The sequence below is a fragment of the Salminus brasiliensis genome, chromosome 16 (assembly GCF_030463535.1).
Source record: "Salminus brasiliensis chromosome 16, fSalBra1.hap2, whole genome shotgun sequence".
Lineage (NCBI taxonomy): Eukaryota > Metazoa > Chordata > Actinopteri > Characiformes > Bryconidae > Salminus > Salminus brasiliensis.
The window spans coordinates 20,195,953-20,214,365 of NC_132893.1; the positions used below are offsets into that span (position 1 = coordinate 20,195,953).

General features: G+C 40.4%; 1 protein-coding gene across 1 annotated transcript in view; it reads right to left on the reverse strand.

Annotated features, from left to right (window-relative positions):
- grm5a (glutamate receptor, metabotropic 5a) overlaps positions 1-18,413 on the reverse strand; it is a 39,460-nt gene continuing 21,047 nt past the window's right edge. Inside the window, exons 4-9 of the mRNA XM_072658312.1 lie at positions 16,457-16,692; positions 15,083-15,329; positions 14,322-14,490; positions 13,836-13,962; positions 6,238-7,177; positions 1-3,508 (exon numbers count right to left, since the gene is read on the reverse strand). Coding sequence (XP_072514413.1) covers positions 2,602-3,508; positions 6,238-7,177; positions 13,836-13,962; positions 14,322-14,490; positions 15,083-15,329; positions 16,457-16,692 — 2,626 coding nt within the window. The 3' untranslated portion in view covers positions 1-2,601. The remainder of the gene's footprint in view (positions 3,509-6,237; positions 7,178-13,835; positions 13,963-14,321; positions 14,491-15,082; positions 15,330-16,456; positions 16,693-18,413) is intronic.

Genomic DNA, 18,413 nt, shown 5'->3' on the forward strand with positions numbered 1-18,413 from the left:
TTGCCGTAGTTAAGTCCCTTTTTAATGATACTCAATAAATAGTTCATTTTATCCACATTACAACTGCAACAGAATAAAAAAATCACAATAAACAACTTCTAAAACTATTAGAAATGCTTTTACAAGCTACATTCATCCCACCATCACAAAGCTTAACAAATCTAAAGATTATTATATTACAATTCTATTACTAAACCAACACAAATATTAGGTAGAAAAATACATCACACTAAGTAGCTGTTATCTACATTCTCTGAAAAAAGGCAAAGAGCAAAAGATGCAAAAGACTTTTAGAAAATGTACAAAAGTTGTGGCAAGAAGTTAGAGTTAGCACTTACAGAGTCAGCTATTGGCACTGTTCTGCATGCAAACATAAATTCTCATTCACATAAATTCCTCATTACAGTACATCCATTCAATAGAGATATTGCACATGGTTAATTAGACTAAAGGTTGTAGATGAGCACAGTGCACCCATTTGTAGGAAACTATGAGCACTGATTGAAATCTGATAAAAAAAGCATGTGTTTTTTTGTTTTTAAAGGAGAATCTGTTTTTGGTCCAAATGATATTTAAAAACAAACGAGTAACATCTGTAATTTCTTTCTATAAAATCTGATTGATATATATGTATATATATATGTATATATATAAATACTGTATATGTTAATAAATCAATATTTTGTGTTGATACAAGAGGTAATCCGACTGATCCACATTTGAAACAACATTTTTGGAAAGCACATTGCACACCAGATGGTTTTAAAAATGATGCCTAAAGAGAATAAGATGCGAAGCATGTGCAAATGAGATGACTGCATGTCTGTGTTAATTCACTATGCCTTACATTCATAACTATTGCTTTCTTTAAATACTGCACATCACACAACCAATCTACTGGGACATCCTTAATAACTGAACCTATATAAAACTATACTTCTCTCATTAATGTAGTTGGCACACATTGATCTTTAATGACTGTAAACAAGCAGTGATCACATACGCCCCGCACATACAGTCTCAAAAATGCACTGAAACACTTAAATAAATATGACTGCAACTAAATCAAGTTCAGAATGATTACAGTACCATAAACAGTATTCTTCTGACTTCCTCTATTTTTGCATATTTGTCACACAAAATAGTTTCATGTCAATGTAGAAATAGCATATAACACATGAGGAAACCCAGGATATATGGTCATGTATATGGACTCTGGGCCTTTGCCATGTGGAATCTTATTAGTAAATAATAAACTTGCAAAAGATATAATTACATGTCACGAGCTTAAAAGCTTGCTGTGCCACCTTAAGCTGCAACAACCGCAATCAAATGCTTCCTACAGCTGGAGATCAGTCTATTTTACATTGCCGTGGAGGAACTCTGGCCCACTTTTCTTTACAGATTGGCTGTAATGGGCGTGTCTAATTTGATTGACCCAATTAGCAACTAAATTTGATTAACTGCTTGACTGAGAAACTAAGAGGGTAATTATTTTGTTCAAACAGGCCAGTTGAACTTCCTTCATTGAATAAAATGATCATTTGCAAACTGTATTTTGTGTTTATTTGTCTTATATTAGACAAATTATATTTGTTGGATGATTTGAAACAATTGTGACAAATATGTAAAAAATAGACGAAATCTGGAAGGACAAATATATTTTTTCACAGCACTGTATACCTCAGTAATCACAAATCACAAGGTAATTTGTGTACAGCAATAAAGGCATTGTAGACATCTTTCAGATCATTTCATTATAAACAAATTGGTTCACTAGATGAATTGTCAGAATTTGTAAATGGTTTGGTGGCGTTTGTCATGAAACACTGTCACCTGTAAAACAATGAAGCAAAGAAACTTGGATAAGAACACACTGCTATAAAGCATTCCTGCAGAGAGTAGTTTTGGTCCCATACTACCTAAAAATCTACATTCCATGTTTGCAGTTGATGATTGTATGTAGATGATTGTGCAACTTTGTAGCCAGTGGACAGCTATACATATGAATAACAAATGCCTCTGTTAGAACGTGTGGACTGTTGTCTTGCAAATCTCCGTTGTTTGACATCGTTGGAAAGTGATCACTGGCTGAAGGTCGAGCACAGGATATAGTCTGAATCCACAGTTTACTGAGGTCCACGAAACACCCCCCAGTTGCTTCTCTCCTTTGTTTTTCCCTAAGCAATTCTACACATGCATCTGTTAGCTAAAAGCTGCCAACATTTGTCATGTCTGGTGTACTTCATTCAAGAGCTCATGAGGAACCTTTTCAGTCATCTATGTAAACTTCGTGAAGCACTGTATTCCCTCTTAGATACGCTCATCAAAAAGAACACACCAAATTCCAAGTACCATACATTCCTTATTGTGAGGGCTTTTGTTTGTAAGAGACCAGAGACAAGAGTCCATCCATCCATCCATCCATCTCAGAACTGTCTTGATTCCAAGTTCTTGTGAGTTCTGCAGCAATGTATGTAGATCCAAACAGACTTTGGAACCAGGTAAAACTGAATCTGAGTCAAAAGAAATTTCGGACTTGTGTTCAGAATGCCCTCGTCCTCCGACTTCTTTAAGGGGAGGGCTCTTGGGGTAAAGTTTTTACAGTGAGGAGGAGCTCTGGCTGTAGTTGCGCAGCATCAGTCGGTCATACTTTGGGGAGCAGGGCTGACACAGAGCCACCTCGGAGTCCGGCGAGGCCGGGGAGTCGCTGGCCGAGCCCACAGAGGAGTCCCTGAACGGGGATGGGGGTGTGAGGGCCGCCAGCTCCTCCAGTTCAGTGGTCCTCACCTGTGACGAAGAGTCGTAGGTGCTCTCGGAGAGACTAGCAGGGGATGCCCGGCTACTCCCGCCAGTGATTATGCCTCCAGTGATGCCCACCGCAGAGCGTGGAGTGGCATTGGCTGCAGCCACCACTTCCGCATAGGTGGTCACTGTGGTGGAAATCTGCGGGATTTCCCGCGGGAGCAGCCTGAAGGTGGGTGAGCTGGGGCCGGAGGTGTTGATGGATGTGCCCGGAGGCGAGCTGGTCGGCAGCATCATGCTGTTGAGCTCGCTGATGTTGGCTGTGAAGCGGTTCACCACACAGGTGATCTGATCCATGATGGAGGTTTGTTGAGGTCCACTTCGCTGTGACTTCTCGGTCAGGTATGAGGGCAAGGCTACCACCGGAGGCTGGCGCTCTCTGACAGACTCTTCTCTCTTGCGATCTCTAGAAGCTTCCTCGTCCTCACAGCAGCGCTGCACCGACCCTCGCTGGCACACGGTGGGTAGAGGAGACGGGGTGCGTGGGTGGTAGGTCACAGGGTAACGTGGGGCACTCTGAGGCCTCTCGTAGGATGCCTTGACCCCTGTGTCTGGAGGTGCATCGCATCCCTTGGAGAAGGGTTTGATGATGGCCGTCTGGTTGCTCTCCTCCTTTTTCTTGATGTGAATAGAGATGCGCTTCCACAGGTTCGGCCGGTAGCCTCTCTCGTTTTGTGCCCAGGTAACAGTTTTGCCATTAGAGCTGTAGGAAGAAAACAAAATCCAAGAAAACGAACTGTGAGTCATAGTAGCCTGAAGCCTATTTTATACTGTATGACCCACGAATCGTGCTTTTACTTTCACACTACACAGTTTGCCACTCATAAGCTATGTTTCCATCCAAGACTTTTACACGCCAAAGTGTTTGCAGATCTAAGCTGGATGGAATTTAAAATTATAGACAGTACATGTTTTCTATAATATTTAATGAACACTGACAAAACTTCTTTTTCTTTGTTTATTCCAGAAATGTTAAGAAAATCTGCAGGAATCGTATTTTTTTGGAACGCAAAGACATTTATGCATACATTTAGTGCCATAGTTCCCTCACGTGCCTCTTACAACAAACCTAAACAGTGCACCATCATCCAAAGTGCATACAATAGTACAGAGGATGCAGAAAACTGGCACACTGAAGAGATATGTTGGATCTCTATGCTGCCACTTTCAGCTCTTACAGAGAGAGACAGAGGTCCAGAAGAGGCTCCAGCTGCTCTAAATAGAAAGTTCTCAAGCAATTCAGAGAAACAAGAGTTCGCCTAATGGCTCTGATGGAAAGAAACTAATCTAAAATGAACAGAATGTTCTGATCAGCAGATCGTGGAGACGTCATGGAGGCCAACGGCATGGTATTTACAACATACATGAATGTTATGCAACCTTGACATGTAAAGAGTTTTTCCACAAAATCCAGTTGGATGAAAATTAAGGTTTTTTTTTAGACAGTTTCATTTAGTGCTTGTTCATTGTGCAGAAAGTCTACAGAATGTAGACCTTTCACATAAAGCCAACCCATCTGTAGTATTTCACAAAACCTCATGAACCATCAAAACAACCTTAGAACAAATACACAATCACTGTCAATTCCTTGACTTATCTACACAATTCTGTCACTACCAAACTCGAGTGAGCACTATATAATTAGCACTACAGCCATCATTATCCACTTTCTCTTCTTTGTTACAAAAAAGTATAACTTCCGTGTCCCCCGTCTCCTTTGGGAAGCATCAACCCACATGCATGACCCCTCTGATTTGTTCCAGGAAGGAATCACACTTTGAAAAGATAATTGGTTCAGCTCTTTGAGTTTGTTCCCTCTCCAAAGGACCATCTGACACTTTTCTCACTGCGCTCTAGAACATACTCAGTTGGGGAATTGGTCTAAATTCACTTTTCATCCTCAAAAGCAAACCTTTGGCTGGCAAGCTTGAGAGATAAACAGATTTTTAGTGATATTTAATTATTTATGTATTTATTTATTTAAGAGACAGCTCAGTGGGTGACTGAGCTGAGGAGCGAAATGCTCTGTATCAAGAGGAACAATTAGCATTTCTGACATCAGCAGCAGCATGCCGTTCTCAAGTACTTAAGAAGTTACATATTTTTGCCTGCATTTGTATTCTGATGCTGTTGTTTCTCAACATGAAGATCAAAGAAGGATCACTGACATTGAGGCAGGCCAATTTAACTGGATGCATAGCTTGAATATTAGGCGTGACAACTTGAGAGGCCAAAGAATACTTTCAATTATGAAGAAAAACATTTGTTAAAACAAATATTCTGGGGTAGATCGTGTACAATTCACACACTAGCAGAGCAATAAACAATTAAAAATAAAGAGGCTACCATTGTTGGTTCCATGAAGAAGAATATTTCTAATGGAGATATATGTCTATGTCTCTTTTACAAGCATGGTTCTTAAATGGAAGCCAAAGTGGCTCTTCTATTATATTACTCAACTAACCATTTACACCTTTAGTTTTAAGAGTGCACATCAGCTTGACGTAGAGCAAAAAGGCCAGGTTACAATGTGCTAAAACGTACAGTAAAAAGCCTTAGGCAAGGTCAGTGCAACTGACTCATCTACCTGTATTGATGGAATGGTATGAATTCTGTCCTGTAGAGAAATATTTTGACTGTTCAAACCCAACCACATGGCCTTAAAATGCAAGACTGGATGGAGCGATGCAATGATCTAAAACCTTTTTCAGGGAGGGGCAAGAAGTGGAATGCAATTAACTGGCCAATTTTGTTGTGTGGTTCGCTTTTAAGGAACTCATTTCACTCACTGAAGACAAAAGCCCTGTTGAAATAGGGTAGAATGTGTCCTGAGGCAATTGTCTTTTCCACAGGAGCTGTTGTGTTGTGATGTTATTTCCGTCCAGATTGATCATTTCTATTCATTTTCTTTTTTGTTGTCTGAGGAAATTACCCACTGAATAAGTGACCTTAAAATACCTACCTACACACTAGAATAACCTACTGTTAACTGTCACTTGCAGGAAGATGTCACTTCACATCCTGCTACATGACATATTCACTGTCTGAGCAGATGAATCTGAGTTCCTCGGGTAAATCCTAAAGCTCACGGGTACAAATTTTGATATATTGATTTTTTAGAATACTAAACTTGGGTGTTCAGTGAAGCACTCTTTAGACCTCTATAAAAAAAAGGTCTAGGCATGGTCTTAATATGTGTCTTAAAATGTGTATGACTGACAGCCCTCTATAAATGATATAATCATGGTGAAAATGTGTGAGTGGAGTGTCTGAGCCTGAGACTGCTGAAGACCAGACTGTCTGCATTACACACTTGGTAAAACATTTTAACCTAGTATTGCTGTGCTGCAGTACAGCTGCATGTCCTTAAAGGTAACTCAAGCAATATATTCTGTACATTTCAGAACATCATATTTCAGTATATTAACTGACCTGACATTGTCTGTTCCCGAACCCCGTCGTCTCCATAAGTTCGCCAAGCTGCTGGAGCGGCTAGCTGCTGAAGCAGACTTGCCATCGCCCACATGCATCCTCACAACGGTGGAGGTGGTGAACGCGCTCCGTACATTGCGCTCCGGCTTGGCCAGCATTATGTAGACCTTCGGGGCGAACATGCAGCACAGGGCTGTGGTGGCGCTGAGGCTGACTGAAAAGCACATGGTGATGATCTTGTAGTTGGAGCCAAAGTAGATGGGTACGAAGGCCAGCCAGATGATGCAGGTGGTGTACATGGTGAAGGCGATGTACTTGGCCTCGTTGAAGTTGGCAGGAACATTTCGGGTCTTGAAGGCGTAGAAGGTGCAGCTCAGGATGAGCAGCCCGTTGTAGCCCAATGGCGCAACCACACCAAGCGTTGTGGTGTTGCAGATGAGATGGACCTCGCGGATGGATGGGTAGTCATAGATCACTTGAGGTGGCTCCATAATGAAAAGTGCCACTATGATGGCCAGCTGGAGGAAGATGAGGATGAAAGCTATCACCAGTTGGGCACAGGCACTCATGAAACGAGGCTTCTTGGTGCAGATCTTCTTCTTGCTGCCAGCCAGGATCCGGGCGATGCGGTTGGTCTTGGTGACCAGAGCGGAGTAGCTCATAGCAGGGGAGAGGCCAATGCCCAGTCTCTGCAGGTAGCAGTACACCACATGGGGCTTTGCAATGAGGCAGAAAGTGCAGAGGTAGCCCAAGCAGATACCCGCCAAGATGATGAAGCAAAGTTCTCTGCTGGAGGACTTTACTACAGGCGTATCGTGGAACCTGACGAAGATTAGCATTACGAAGATGGTAGCCAGGAGGCCGAGGCAAGCAAAGACCACAGCGGCGATAGGCTCGGGGTCTCCCCACTGTAGGTACTGCACTGGGATGGGTGCACACCCTGAGGAACAGCAAAGTTTAGTCACATTATTTTGAATTATATGGTTATTTACTTGCTTTTTAAGGCTAAGACAATTAATCCAAATATCTGTAACGACTCAGCAGCATGTTTTACTTCACAGCTCATGTCAAAATTGAATACTGCAGTTGAATACTCTGTAACCTGTGATTCTTTAACCGGGGAAGAAAAACCCAAGGCCCATTTATTATGCATCAGAGGCTGGCATAAACCAGCAATGATATATTTAGCATGGGTGATTTGCATCAGCAGAGAGCAAGTAAAAAGGTATGACACCGATTCCCATTGTGGCTTCACTTTGATGGGGCTGAGGAGCTGAGGTTATGATGGGTTGGAAGAGTGCCTAGTCTGTTTTATGCAGGCCAAGAGAAGAAGAGCTCAGCACAACCACTGGGGCCACCTACAGAGAATACCCTTATGCTGCTGGAAGAGATACACAGCAGATACAGAAAACATAAGCACCATGTGGTGGAGAAATACTTATCCAGCTTTCATTTCAGTAACAGAACATTGTGGACCCTAAAGGACAAGTTTTTATGAAACTAGTTTTAAACCATGATTAGTTGTTCCCACTTTCATTGTCAGACATGTTTACCCCTATTTAAGTCATGCATGTATTATTATTATTATTATTATTATTAGTAGTAGTAGTAGTAGTAATAGTACTTGAGCCCCATTATCAGTTGCAAACATCATGTTCCAAATGTCTCTTGTGCTAAACAGAGCCATTGTCTTCTCTCTAATCTCTTTTTAAAAATCCTGGGTCTAGGAACCTTCTTGGCTCTGTACCAGTCCCAAGTTACTTGAGGGATAAAAAACCTGGCATAATCTGCTGAGACTCCCAAAGTACTCCCAAAACTGCCATAAACCGCTCAGTTATAGTTATGGAATATGGATTTGTTTGTGGTAAGCTGTTAACACCGCTTAAGCCTGGGGCATGCCTTTCTGAGCCCAGCCAAAACAATTTCCTCCTCCCTCCACAGCTGTGAAGAGAACACATAGGGTAAGCCTGATGTGTGATATCCTTTTGCGTATCAAGAACAAGCTTCTGTTTTTTCCAGAGCTCAACACTGTTAAAATAAGGAGGCCATGGAGGAACCACTACTGATTCCCTGGATGGTTCTTTAAGAAACCATTTTGATAATGAGCATGAAGAATATTTTTCTCCAGATATGTTCCTCACAAATAAAAACTCCCATACCATACACCCAAGCCTTGAACCTTTCATTTAGGTACCAAATTTTAAAAAATATTCAAATGAATATCATTAAGCTTATCAAATTGATTTTTCAAAGGGGGATGTAAATAAAATAATTCAGTCTGAAGATCCTTCTAAAAATAACCCTACACAAAGCTATTACATAAAACAAATAGGAATATCACTGCTGTCCAATGAATAATATGTATCTCCATTTTTGTCCGTTTTTAGTTATCTCCATCGTTTGAATCCTGTAGCTGCTCCGTATACTGTGTGAATAATTCTGGATGAATAGACCAATAGAAATGCTCTAAATTACTTCAGCAGTAAACTCTTATTTTCCATTATTTTCCATTTTTAATTTCCATTTCGTCTTCTGTAAAGTCGGAGAAAGTTGGAGATACATGTTTTTCGTTGGGCAGCGCCGAATTCTGCCTGATGATTGGGGCATTGTTAACGGTAGTTTATAGAAGGTATCAAATGGAATACAGACATTTTTATATGTGCTCATATGATCACCCACACCATAATTCAGAATAGAAGCAGATGGGCACTGGAACATCGGTTAAAGATTTTCCATACATGAGCGGAGCCAGAGTCAATCAGAACATATTCTGCTTGATTCCAGTACGAAACTGCATTGGATTTAGATGTCACTGTAGGGCACACAGCAGGTGTGATAGATACTACTTATGGGACAGCGCAGTTAAATCACTCCACGGGCAGGAGAATTACTCCAGTTACCCATGAGCTGTTGCATGCTGAGGGACTGCTGCTTTAGAGCTTAGCTATGACAGCCGTGCTGGAACCTTCTGACAAGGGCCACTGCCAAGTTCAGATCTCTGTTCCTGGCATTTAGCTGGTGTGGTCTCAAAAATGCAGCTTTGAAGGAGAAGTGGGTCTGCTGTGAATTTCTCTGACCCAGATTCTGGAGACTTGTATCACAGCCCATCTGTATCAAACATCCCAGTGTAAGAGTGTTTATCCTAGTGGCCCAGAATCTATTTAGTCAAATATGCGAGACAACACACTCCTACAACTTGTCCTACTCCTGTTTTTGACAATGTTATGCCAGAAGATAATCTTACTATACTATACTAGATCAGCCATAACAAAACAAGCAACCTGCAAAATATTGTGAAGGTCCCCCTTGAGCCTCTAAAACAGCTCAGGCATGAACTCCATACGACCTATGAAGGTGTCCTGTGGTATCTGGCACCAAGATGCTAGCAGCTATACATACTGGAACCCACCACAAAATCTCCTATTTTGCAGGTGTTCTAAAACAGTCACAATTAGGCTCTTGTCAAAGTGCCACCGAACCTTACACTTGCCAATTTTTCCTCCTTCCAACCCAATCAACTTCAAGACATGACACTAGTGAAACTGTAATAGGTGACGTAAGGTGTTCTTTATTACGGGGTTAACTGATCTACTGTGGTACGTCGATTGCTCTGTACCACTTGCCAGAGTCATCGTATCCCTCTGGCATCAGTGGCCTTTGAAGGACCACTATAATGCCGTTGGGAGGCACTCAATGTGCGAGAAGTTTTTTTACTACAGCAGCTCTAAAACATCCCACAAAGTCAGCAGGTACCGAGATACTACCACCCTTCGCCCAGTACCCTATTTACATGGACTTTTGTACATCAGTCTGCTACAACTGACTGGTGTGCTTGCTTATTTATATATGTGCAGCAAACCCTGTCACGTGGCATGACAGGGTTTGCTGCACATATATAAATCATCTGTCATCTGTGACGTCCCGGGCCGAGTTCATTCCTAATCAGTGGTGGTCGTACTATTTTGATATGACTGTAGACAGGGATACATTACCATTGTAACAAAACAATCAGTGTTACTCATTGTACTTAACAGTGTTTTAATGTATTGGCCAATTGGGGTTTAAAGTTTAAACAGGAGCATTTTACATTGCTGGTTCTTTTTTTTTTTTTGACAGAATACTCAGAACCCAGAAAAGTTGTCCAGTCATGCACACTTAAATGGTCTCTTTTGTGCCAAAGCACTGATACTGCTACACATTTAACAACTAACTTTTGCAATCTAATGTTTTTTTGTTAGGTCTTAACAAAAGCATTAACATTACTCCGTGTCTGACTTGCTGTTCAATACAGACATTATAAATGTTTTTATCAATGCTGTTGAATACTTGTGCATGTCCATGTCTACCTATTTTTAGCTCTGTACTGAGAACAGCCTGAGAGGATATTGAATTGTAAAGGGAAATGGGAAATGGCATTAACTTGTGCTGTCATAATATTTGTGTCATGTAGTTTAGCCTAAGAATCAAAGCTAGAAGGGAAACTAATCTAAATTGTGTATTTCTCATGATTATATTGGGGCATGGCACAATTTTCTTGGAGCATGTGGCCCAGTATTTTTTATCTACTGACAGTATTTGTAGTTTCTACAATCATAAACCAGTCTCTTATGTAAAATGGTAAATCCATTCAGTATCTGCCTAATTCTGCCTAAATCTGCTGAACTTGCTTACACTTTGCACTGAATGGCGTTTGATTTCCAGATTGTATTCTTTGGTGGAATCACCTTAACAATTCTCTTTAAAATATGTCTTAAGCGTGAGCAGTCAAGGTCTGATTTTACTTCTACATTAAAGCATATTGAGACCTGCTTAGTTTGAGTTGCATTAAGGGTAAACTACTGAAAACATGGTTTCTCACTTGTTACTTCCATTCAGGGGTGTCGTAGTGGGGTGAAAAGTGGGACTAAGTTACCAGGGCCCCAAGTAAGCCATTGAGGAATTTTATTTTCCTTTGACTATTAATATAATTTAAAGATCACAATAAATGTTGCTAACTAATGTAAATTTAATGTTTTGGCTAAATAAAGTGGTTTAATTGTGTGTCCAAATCTACATATAGTGCCATCTTCACCAGGCTTTTTAACTAGGTACATTTAACTTAGCGTTCATTTTGCTAAAGCGGCATTATGTAGCATGTATCCATGCTATGGAAGATGATGCCCAAAAACACAAAATTCAGTTTTCAGAAAAGAAAAGAGAGTCAGGAAAGAGACAAAAAAAGAAATGAGGGGAAGCAACTGCTAACAAACTTCTTTCCCAAGAAAGGTAAGCCCAAATGTGAGCCCAACTCCTGTGGCCATAAATACCACCACAAGTGTCACTGGCACTGGTAGTCAGCCCTTGGTGTTGGATACATTTAGCATTGTTTACTGCTCAATTATATGAACCTCTTGCTTACAGTGGGGAGGGGGTTGCACTAGGGAGAAGGGAGGCACTACACCCCTGCTGCCATTATTCTACGCTGCCATTTTAGCCCTCACTACTGTCCAGAGGACTTGTCGAACATGAGATTTGTGGGAAAGAACTGTGACAAAGAATACCTGCCATTATTTTGCCTACACACCAGACATTTAGCTTCACTTGTGGGAAAGTGTGGAGTTATATGTGATACAGAAAATGTCAATTTCCACTTGAATGTGTTGAATGTGGACATTTGCTGAATTTATCTTTAAAAGAAGTCCAATGCATTTGCTTACAGTGGCATGGTCATTACATCTCCCTGAATTCTTTATGTGAGTAAGAGTGGGTACTATTGTAAAGTATAATATAATACAATAAGACAGTTTCATAATGCACAATACATAATACGATTGTTTTTGTTTTGATAAGCTGCAACAGATACAGTGTGGCGGCCAAACAGCAAAACAAAGTACAATTGTGTTTACAAATTATGCACCGAGACCAATAATGCGCTCTTGGATTGTGGCCATTGTCAGCATTCAAGCTCAAAATCTCCTGACAACAGAGCAGAGCCTTAGACAGCTGCACCACTTTGCAGCCATATCTAAACCTCTCTTGAATGAAACAATGACTTGTTATCCATTGTTTTTATTTAGTCCTGATGATGCTCATTATGTGCTCAGGAAAGTATATTGGGATTAAATTTGTGTTAATGATATCATGTTTTCATATCATGTTTTCATCCTCGACAGAAATTGTGCATATACCCCCAACCTTGCGTTCATCCCACCTAGGTTTCTATATTTGACATCAACATTTTTTTTGTTTCAGTTTACTCACTTTGCCAAGAGTTGTGGTGACATAAAAATGTTTTTTTTTTTTTACCAATTGATGCATTTATTAAATGGTGTGATTTTAAGTCATTTATTTTTCCATTCTATTCAATTTCTTTCAACACAATGAGTCCCTCGTTAACCCACTCCAAGGCTTATTACACACTATGGTATATCATTCAGTAACTGAAACAGAAACTGGTGAGGCTATTCTTTGGTAATAGAAGTTGGTAATAACATTTTCGACCTGCTGGCAGGTCATGGGTTTTTTAAGGGAGTCTTTGATTTGGGAACTGATTACCTCACTATGTAAATTAACATGTTCATTTCAAGGTTTACAAATTGATTTAAGATATTGTAAACGGTTCAGTCTTAAACACTGTACTACATGAACATTGAATATTTTAAATACTATATTATATTTGTGAGTAATAGTATATAGAATTAGAATATAATTATATTTATGAGGTCAGTTCCACTTTAGCCATTCAGATAAAGCTACTATTTTTTGGGCTAAATTTAATTCTATTCGGAGGTCTGAGTGGTCCAGTGGACTAAGGCGCTGCCATTATGATCCAAGGATTGCTAATTTGAATCAGGGGTCATGCTGTTTGCCACCAGCAGCTGGAATCAGTGAGAGCACTTTTAGGGATAGGTTTTTACTTAAGGATAGGTTAATTCTTCCACACATCACTAGTGTGGTGTTGGTCTGCACAGGCATCTGTTAGCCGTTGTATCGGAGCTGGGGTGTTGCACCTTCCTCCAAGTGCGCTTGCTACCTAGCAATGCTACATCAGCTTCACATGTGTCGGAGGAGACATGTGCTAGTCTTCACCCTCCTACTGTTGTGGGGCATTGCTAGTAATAGGGGTAGTTCACATGAATGGGGATTGCCATTGGCCTTCCATATAGGGTAATGTTTTGTAATGCACAGGTTCCAATGCAAGGCCTGGTTTCCAAGACAAGACTTAACTTAACTTAATTGTAAAAACTCTAGGTTAAGGCTTAATCTGGGTCTGGGAAACTGGCCTATGTATTATTTTTTGCTCCTGTTCTTTTGTTTTCTACTTTGACTTTTCATTATTTCAGTTCACAACAAACAGTTATTTCACAGGTAGGGGATTCCACAAAAGGTCTTTAGGTAAACCCATTGACTGGCTCTTTAAATACAAGAAAACCTGTTGTAGATGGTTGTTTACAGAAGCTCTATATAGATTCTTCACCAGCAAAAAGGTCTGCCCTTTTTAGAAACTTGTTTTTGGGAGTGTATAGACTATTCTTCCCACCTCTGGCTCTGGCTGTTCTAAACTGGAACAGGAGCATCTTCCTGTAGCTCATGCTGTCTGGAGCAAGATGCTGACTCACCTGTGAGGTCATCTGTTGGCCAGGATCCTAACTCACAGGCTCTGCAAGTGTACTCATCAAACACATACTCGTTCTCCTTGCAAGGAGTACAGGTCCAGCAGCAGCTCACCTCACCTTTCCGGATCACCTTGGATAAAGAAGGAAGAATCCAACAATTACCCACTATAAATAAACAAGTCATTTAAGCTAAAGTGTTAATGTTGTGTGAGACTGGATGGACTTTGCACTTTAGACTTTTTTTTAAAGGAAAGTCATTCCTGTCCTTGTGAAGCCTTGAGAACGGCCATGTCTAGGCTGCTTACCTGCTAACCTAGCATATCTGTGGAGGAAAAGACTTTATGGTTGCTCATAATCACAAGGTTTTATCTGATATAACCCAGAGCGATTAGCCTTTTCTGTGGCTTTGGTCTTCTCAGAGAAGTGTATTATAGAAGTTAATAATAAACATTATTTAACAAAGGTTTGGTAAGATGCTTCTAATCTCACCTTGATCTGGGCTTTCTCACAGGGGTCACTGCAGACAGAGCGGATGATGGAGCTGTTGTTGGCCCAAATCTCCTCATCGTCCATCTTTAGCCCACTGTTATCCCAGCTGCCCACATGGATGTAGCTATAGTCTTCCTCACTCATCTGCTTAAAGTTCATGATTTCATATCTAGTAAGACACACACAAGACCACACACGCAAAAGGATTAAACAGGTTGTGGAAATGTTCTGCAAAACAGAAATTTTAAATTAGGTGGGAGAACTTTTATGGTCAATTTCAAGTAATTCTGGACCATTTCTGTTTATCCATTCACCATGAAATGTCCATCCAATGCTATTCTTATGACAGTGATATGTATTGTTGCTGTCACATAAAAAAATAACTGTATAGCCAAATTGGCATCTTTACAGAAGAAGAATACATGTAAAAAAGAACTGATTCCAGGTCAGTTTGGAGCATTTATATTACTCCTTTCATCATAAACTCTTTATAGAATGTAAAGAACAACTGCCAGATTGAAATGATATTAAAAAAGTGAAAATCGTCAAACATGGACATTCATGCAGACACATCTACACACTCACAGTCAGGTGCACACATACATACTGTACTAATAAGTCCTCATAGCAATTAGACCGTTCAGCCATAGCTGAATATGAAGAAAGACGTCACCCTGTTCTTGACTTAGTCCTAAATAAGAATTCTTAAACTACAGCTACAGCTCTCTGTGTAAGCATGAATGAACTCCTTCGAGCCCTACCTCCCGGGGGAGTCCCCATTCTCATCAAACAGCACCACCTCTCCCGACACACCAGTGAAATTGGTCCTCATGAGGAATTCCAGGAGCTTGCGGCCATCGATGGGTCTCATGGCCTCACAAAGACCCTTGTAGCCAGGACACAGTGTTTTCTGCATGGCATGGAGACCATAGGCCATACTGTAGATGGCATTGATGACAAAGCCCATCTTAGTGTCCTGAGCATAGTGTAGCCGGAGAGACTCTTTTTCTGAGGGGAAAGCAGAAGCTTTTATTTAAGATTTTCATTTAGTGCCAGTTTCCTAAATATAGATTAAGTCTAAGCCTAGAATATAAAGCATATGGCAGATTCAGCACTGGCACTCCAATGTAGTTCCAGACCAGTTTAGTCCATGTCTGGGAAATGGGATTGTACAGGTTAAGACTGGATAGATGCACCGCTGGATGGACAATTGTTGTGATAAGCACTTAGTCAATGTATATCGCTTTTATTCCAACACATTTTGGAGCATTTCTATTGGCCCATTCACCAATTTGTGTCAAAAAGTGTGTCAAAAAGTGAAAACAATGAAAATGGAAACACAAGGTTTTTATATTCGCCATATTTAAGTTGTTATCAAACTATCTGGAGAAATTGATTATTGACAACATAAGTGTTTAGACCTGGTTTAAGAGTTAGAGTAAGTTTGTGGTTTTAGCTTGGGGTTAAAGTTAGATTTTAGGTGAGTGTTGGGTTTATGGTTAAAGCCAGGTTGTGATTTCTGCTTAAGGTTAAGGTTCGATTTTTAATAAATGTTAGTTTAGGCTTACAGTAATGTTTAGATTTTGGTTTATGGTTAAGGTTAGGGTTTGAGTGAGTGTTGAGTTTAGGGTACCGGTAATCTTTAGGTTTTGGTTTAAGGTTAAGTTTAGATTTTGAGTAAGTGTTGGATTTAAGTTTACAGTAATGTTTAGATCTTGGTTTAAGGTTAAGGTTACAGTTTTAGTGAATGTTGGGTTTAGGTTACCGGTAATGAACTAGACGTTTCCTGACCTAGTCGATATGTGGATCCAAGAGCTAGTCAGCTTTGTCAAGCCGTACTGAGAATGTGAGTTACAGGCAAAATCAAGGAAAGAAGAAAGTAAACTATTGTTTCAATTGGTTTGTTTCTTCAGAAATGACTTGATTGTGTTAATTAGGCTTTTACGAGGCAGTTTGGCAGTTACATTGTGCTACAAACAAAGGATGAAATTATGTTCTTTATGGTGTAAAACACAATTCAGCAGTTGGTTAATTCCTATACTATATTACTGTAAATAATGCCATTGTAATTGATTTAGCATATTATTAAATAGTTGAATGCATGTGAGGTGTAGGCAGTAATAGGCTGTACTCACTGGTGCAGGTGCGGTTGTATTTGGGGTTCTCCTGTGGGTGGCCTCTTAGCCGACACTGGAAGCGATGTTGCCAGAACTCCACAAACCAGGGGTTGCGCTGATTTGTGTCTGGCTGCAGGTTCAGGTAGTAGTCGTCGAACCAGGTAACGTAAGCAGACTGCAGTTTGATTGTGATGCCACCTGCTGCTTCTTTCTGATAGCCGTCTGTTACATCATAGCGGTCAGCCCAGCCATCGCTGTGGAGAGAATGTTAAATGCATGATATGAACAGTAGTGTGTCAATCAGAAATAGTTAAATCTGTCCTATGTCTGCTCCAGGTGTAGCATTTCTATAGTGGTATTTTATTTGGTGCAGTTGTGTGCTTATTCAAAAGAAAATCTGGCCTAACCAAAACAGAGCTGACAAAAAAACACCAATTTCAAAAGCCCAACATTGCTGTGTAACAGTCTTGAATTTGGGTATTTACACCCCAAAAATGTACAGAAACCCAGCCCTTGCAAAAGTCCCAGTCAAAGTGTACGGTGACGGCCACTTTGGAAAAATATGGTGGTGCTGATACTGGAGAGCAGTACACCAATACCTGACTCTGCTAGTTATGGGACTATATTTCTACGATGGACCTGCCTATAGTCATTTCATCAGCCTGTTCTGTTGTTGCTTAAAATTAAATTCAATAAAATTTGATTAAAAAAGACTTCTGAAATACAAACCCAGGAAAGTAAGTGGGGGCAAGGCTAAAAGCTAACCAGCTACAGTCTCTTCTCAGTCTGTCTCAATCATACGCTGAGAGGACACAACAAGAGGACAGCAACAATCAAGTAAGACTATAATCACAGTGAATAATTACAGTGTTTTGTTACAGTGTAACTGTGCAATAGGCTTGTCTCATTTTTCTGGGTTGTCCCAACCCAAAAAATACCGCCTAGCTGGCCATCATTAAAAAGGCAATTTCGACTACCGATTGGCTTACAAACCTTGTTGAAATGCACATGTACAGGAACTGCATCTTGTCTGCCTAGAAGAGACGTTTTCTCGTACTGACGATCTGAGGACTACGTTTTGCCACAAAGCTAACAAGTCTACGTGCTGCTGAGAGGAGGTGCCATCTTAGGTAAAAGGTTGGGTCTCCTTGCTTAAAATATTATTGTAGAGGGAAGTGGAGCGCAAAGACATACTGTGGCATTAATATGTGTCAAAATTTGTAGTGATAGCATGTCGACTCAACATCGCTACTCTGGTGTCAGCATTGTTATCACGCCAACTTCCAGCTTCGTCCATTATCGCTACTGCAACGTTATTTACAAGCCATATTATTGATGTCTGTGTCCCTTCACAACTAAAGACTAGTAAATATGAGGTCTACATCTTAAGTCTCTGAGGGCAGGCTTAAGTTTTTTATCAGGCAGGGTCACATGACATGGTACATGAAACATGTCCTTTTATGCCACATAGCCTTTATATTATATATTTTGGTCCTCATTTAACAATTCCCTGTTGTTGAAATGCCACTATTCTCTGCAGCCAGACAGATTTTACTGCACTAAGACACTATTACAGCAGCCCTTACTCAGCTCAATCGAGCTGTGTAATCAGTGCTAATCGAGCTCTCAGCACTGAGCATGAACATGATAAAGACCATGGAACAATACATTGGCACTTTTTCTTTTATGAACCACACTGTTTTAGTGCCTCGCAGCATGAACCAATTTATTAAACCTGCTTTAACTGTATGATGGCTTGTGTATCAACTTCTAGCAAGCATCAGCTATTACTGGAATAAGTAATACACCTCGAGCCTAACTCATTTTGAAGATGAGTTTAAGATTACTGTTACAATGCTACAGTAATGCAGTCATACAGTGACGTCTCTGGTAGAGTATGTACAACACAGGGTGCATTATACACCTGTAAAACCCATTGAAAGGACCACACTGACTGTAATTACACCACTGTCGT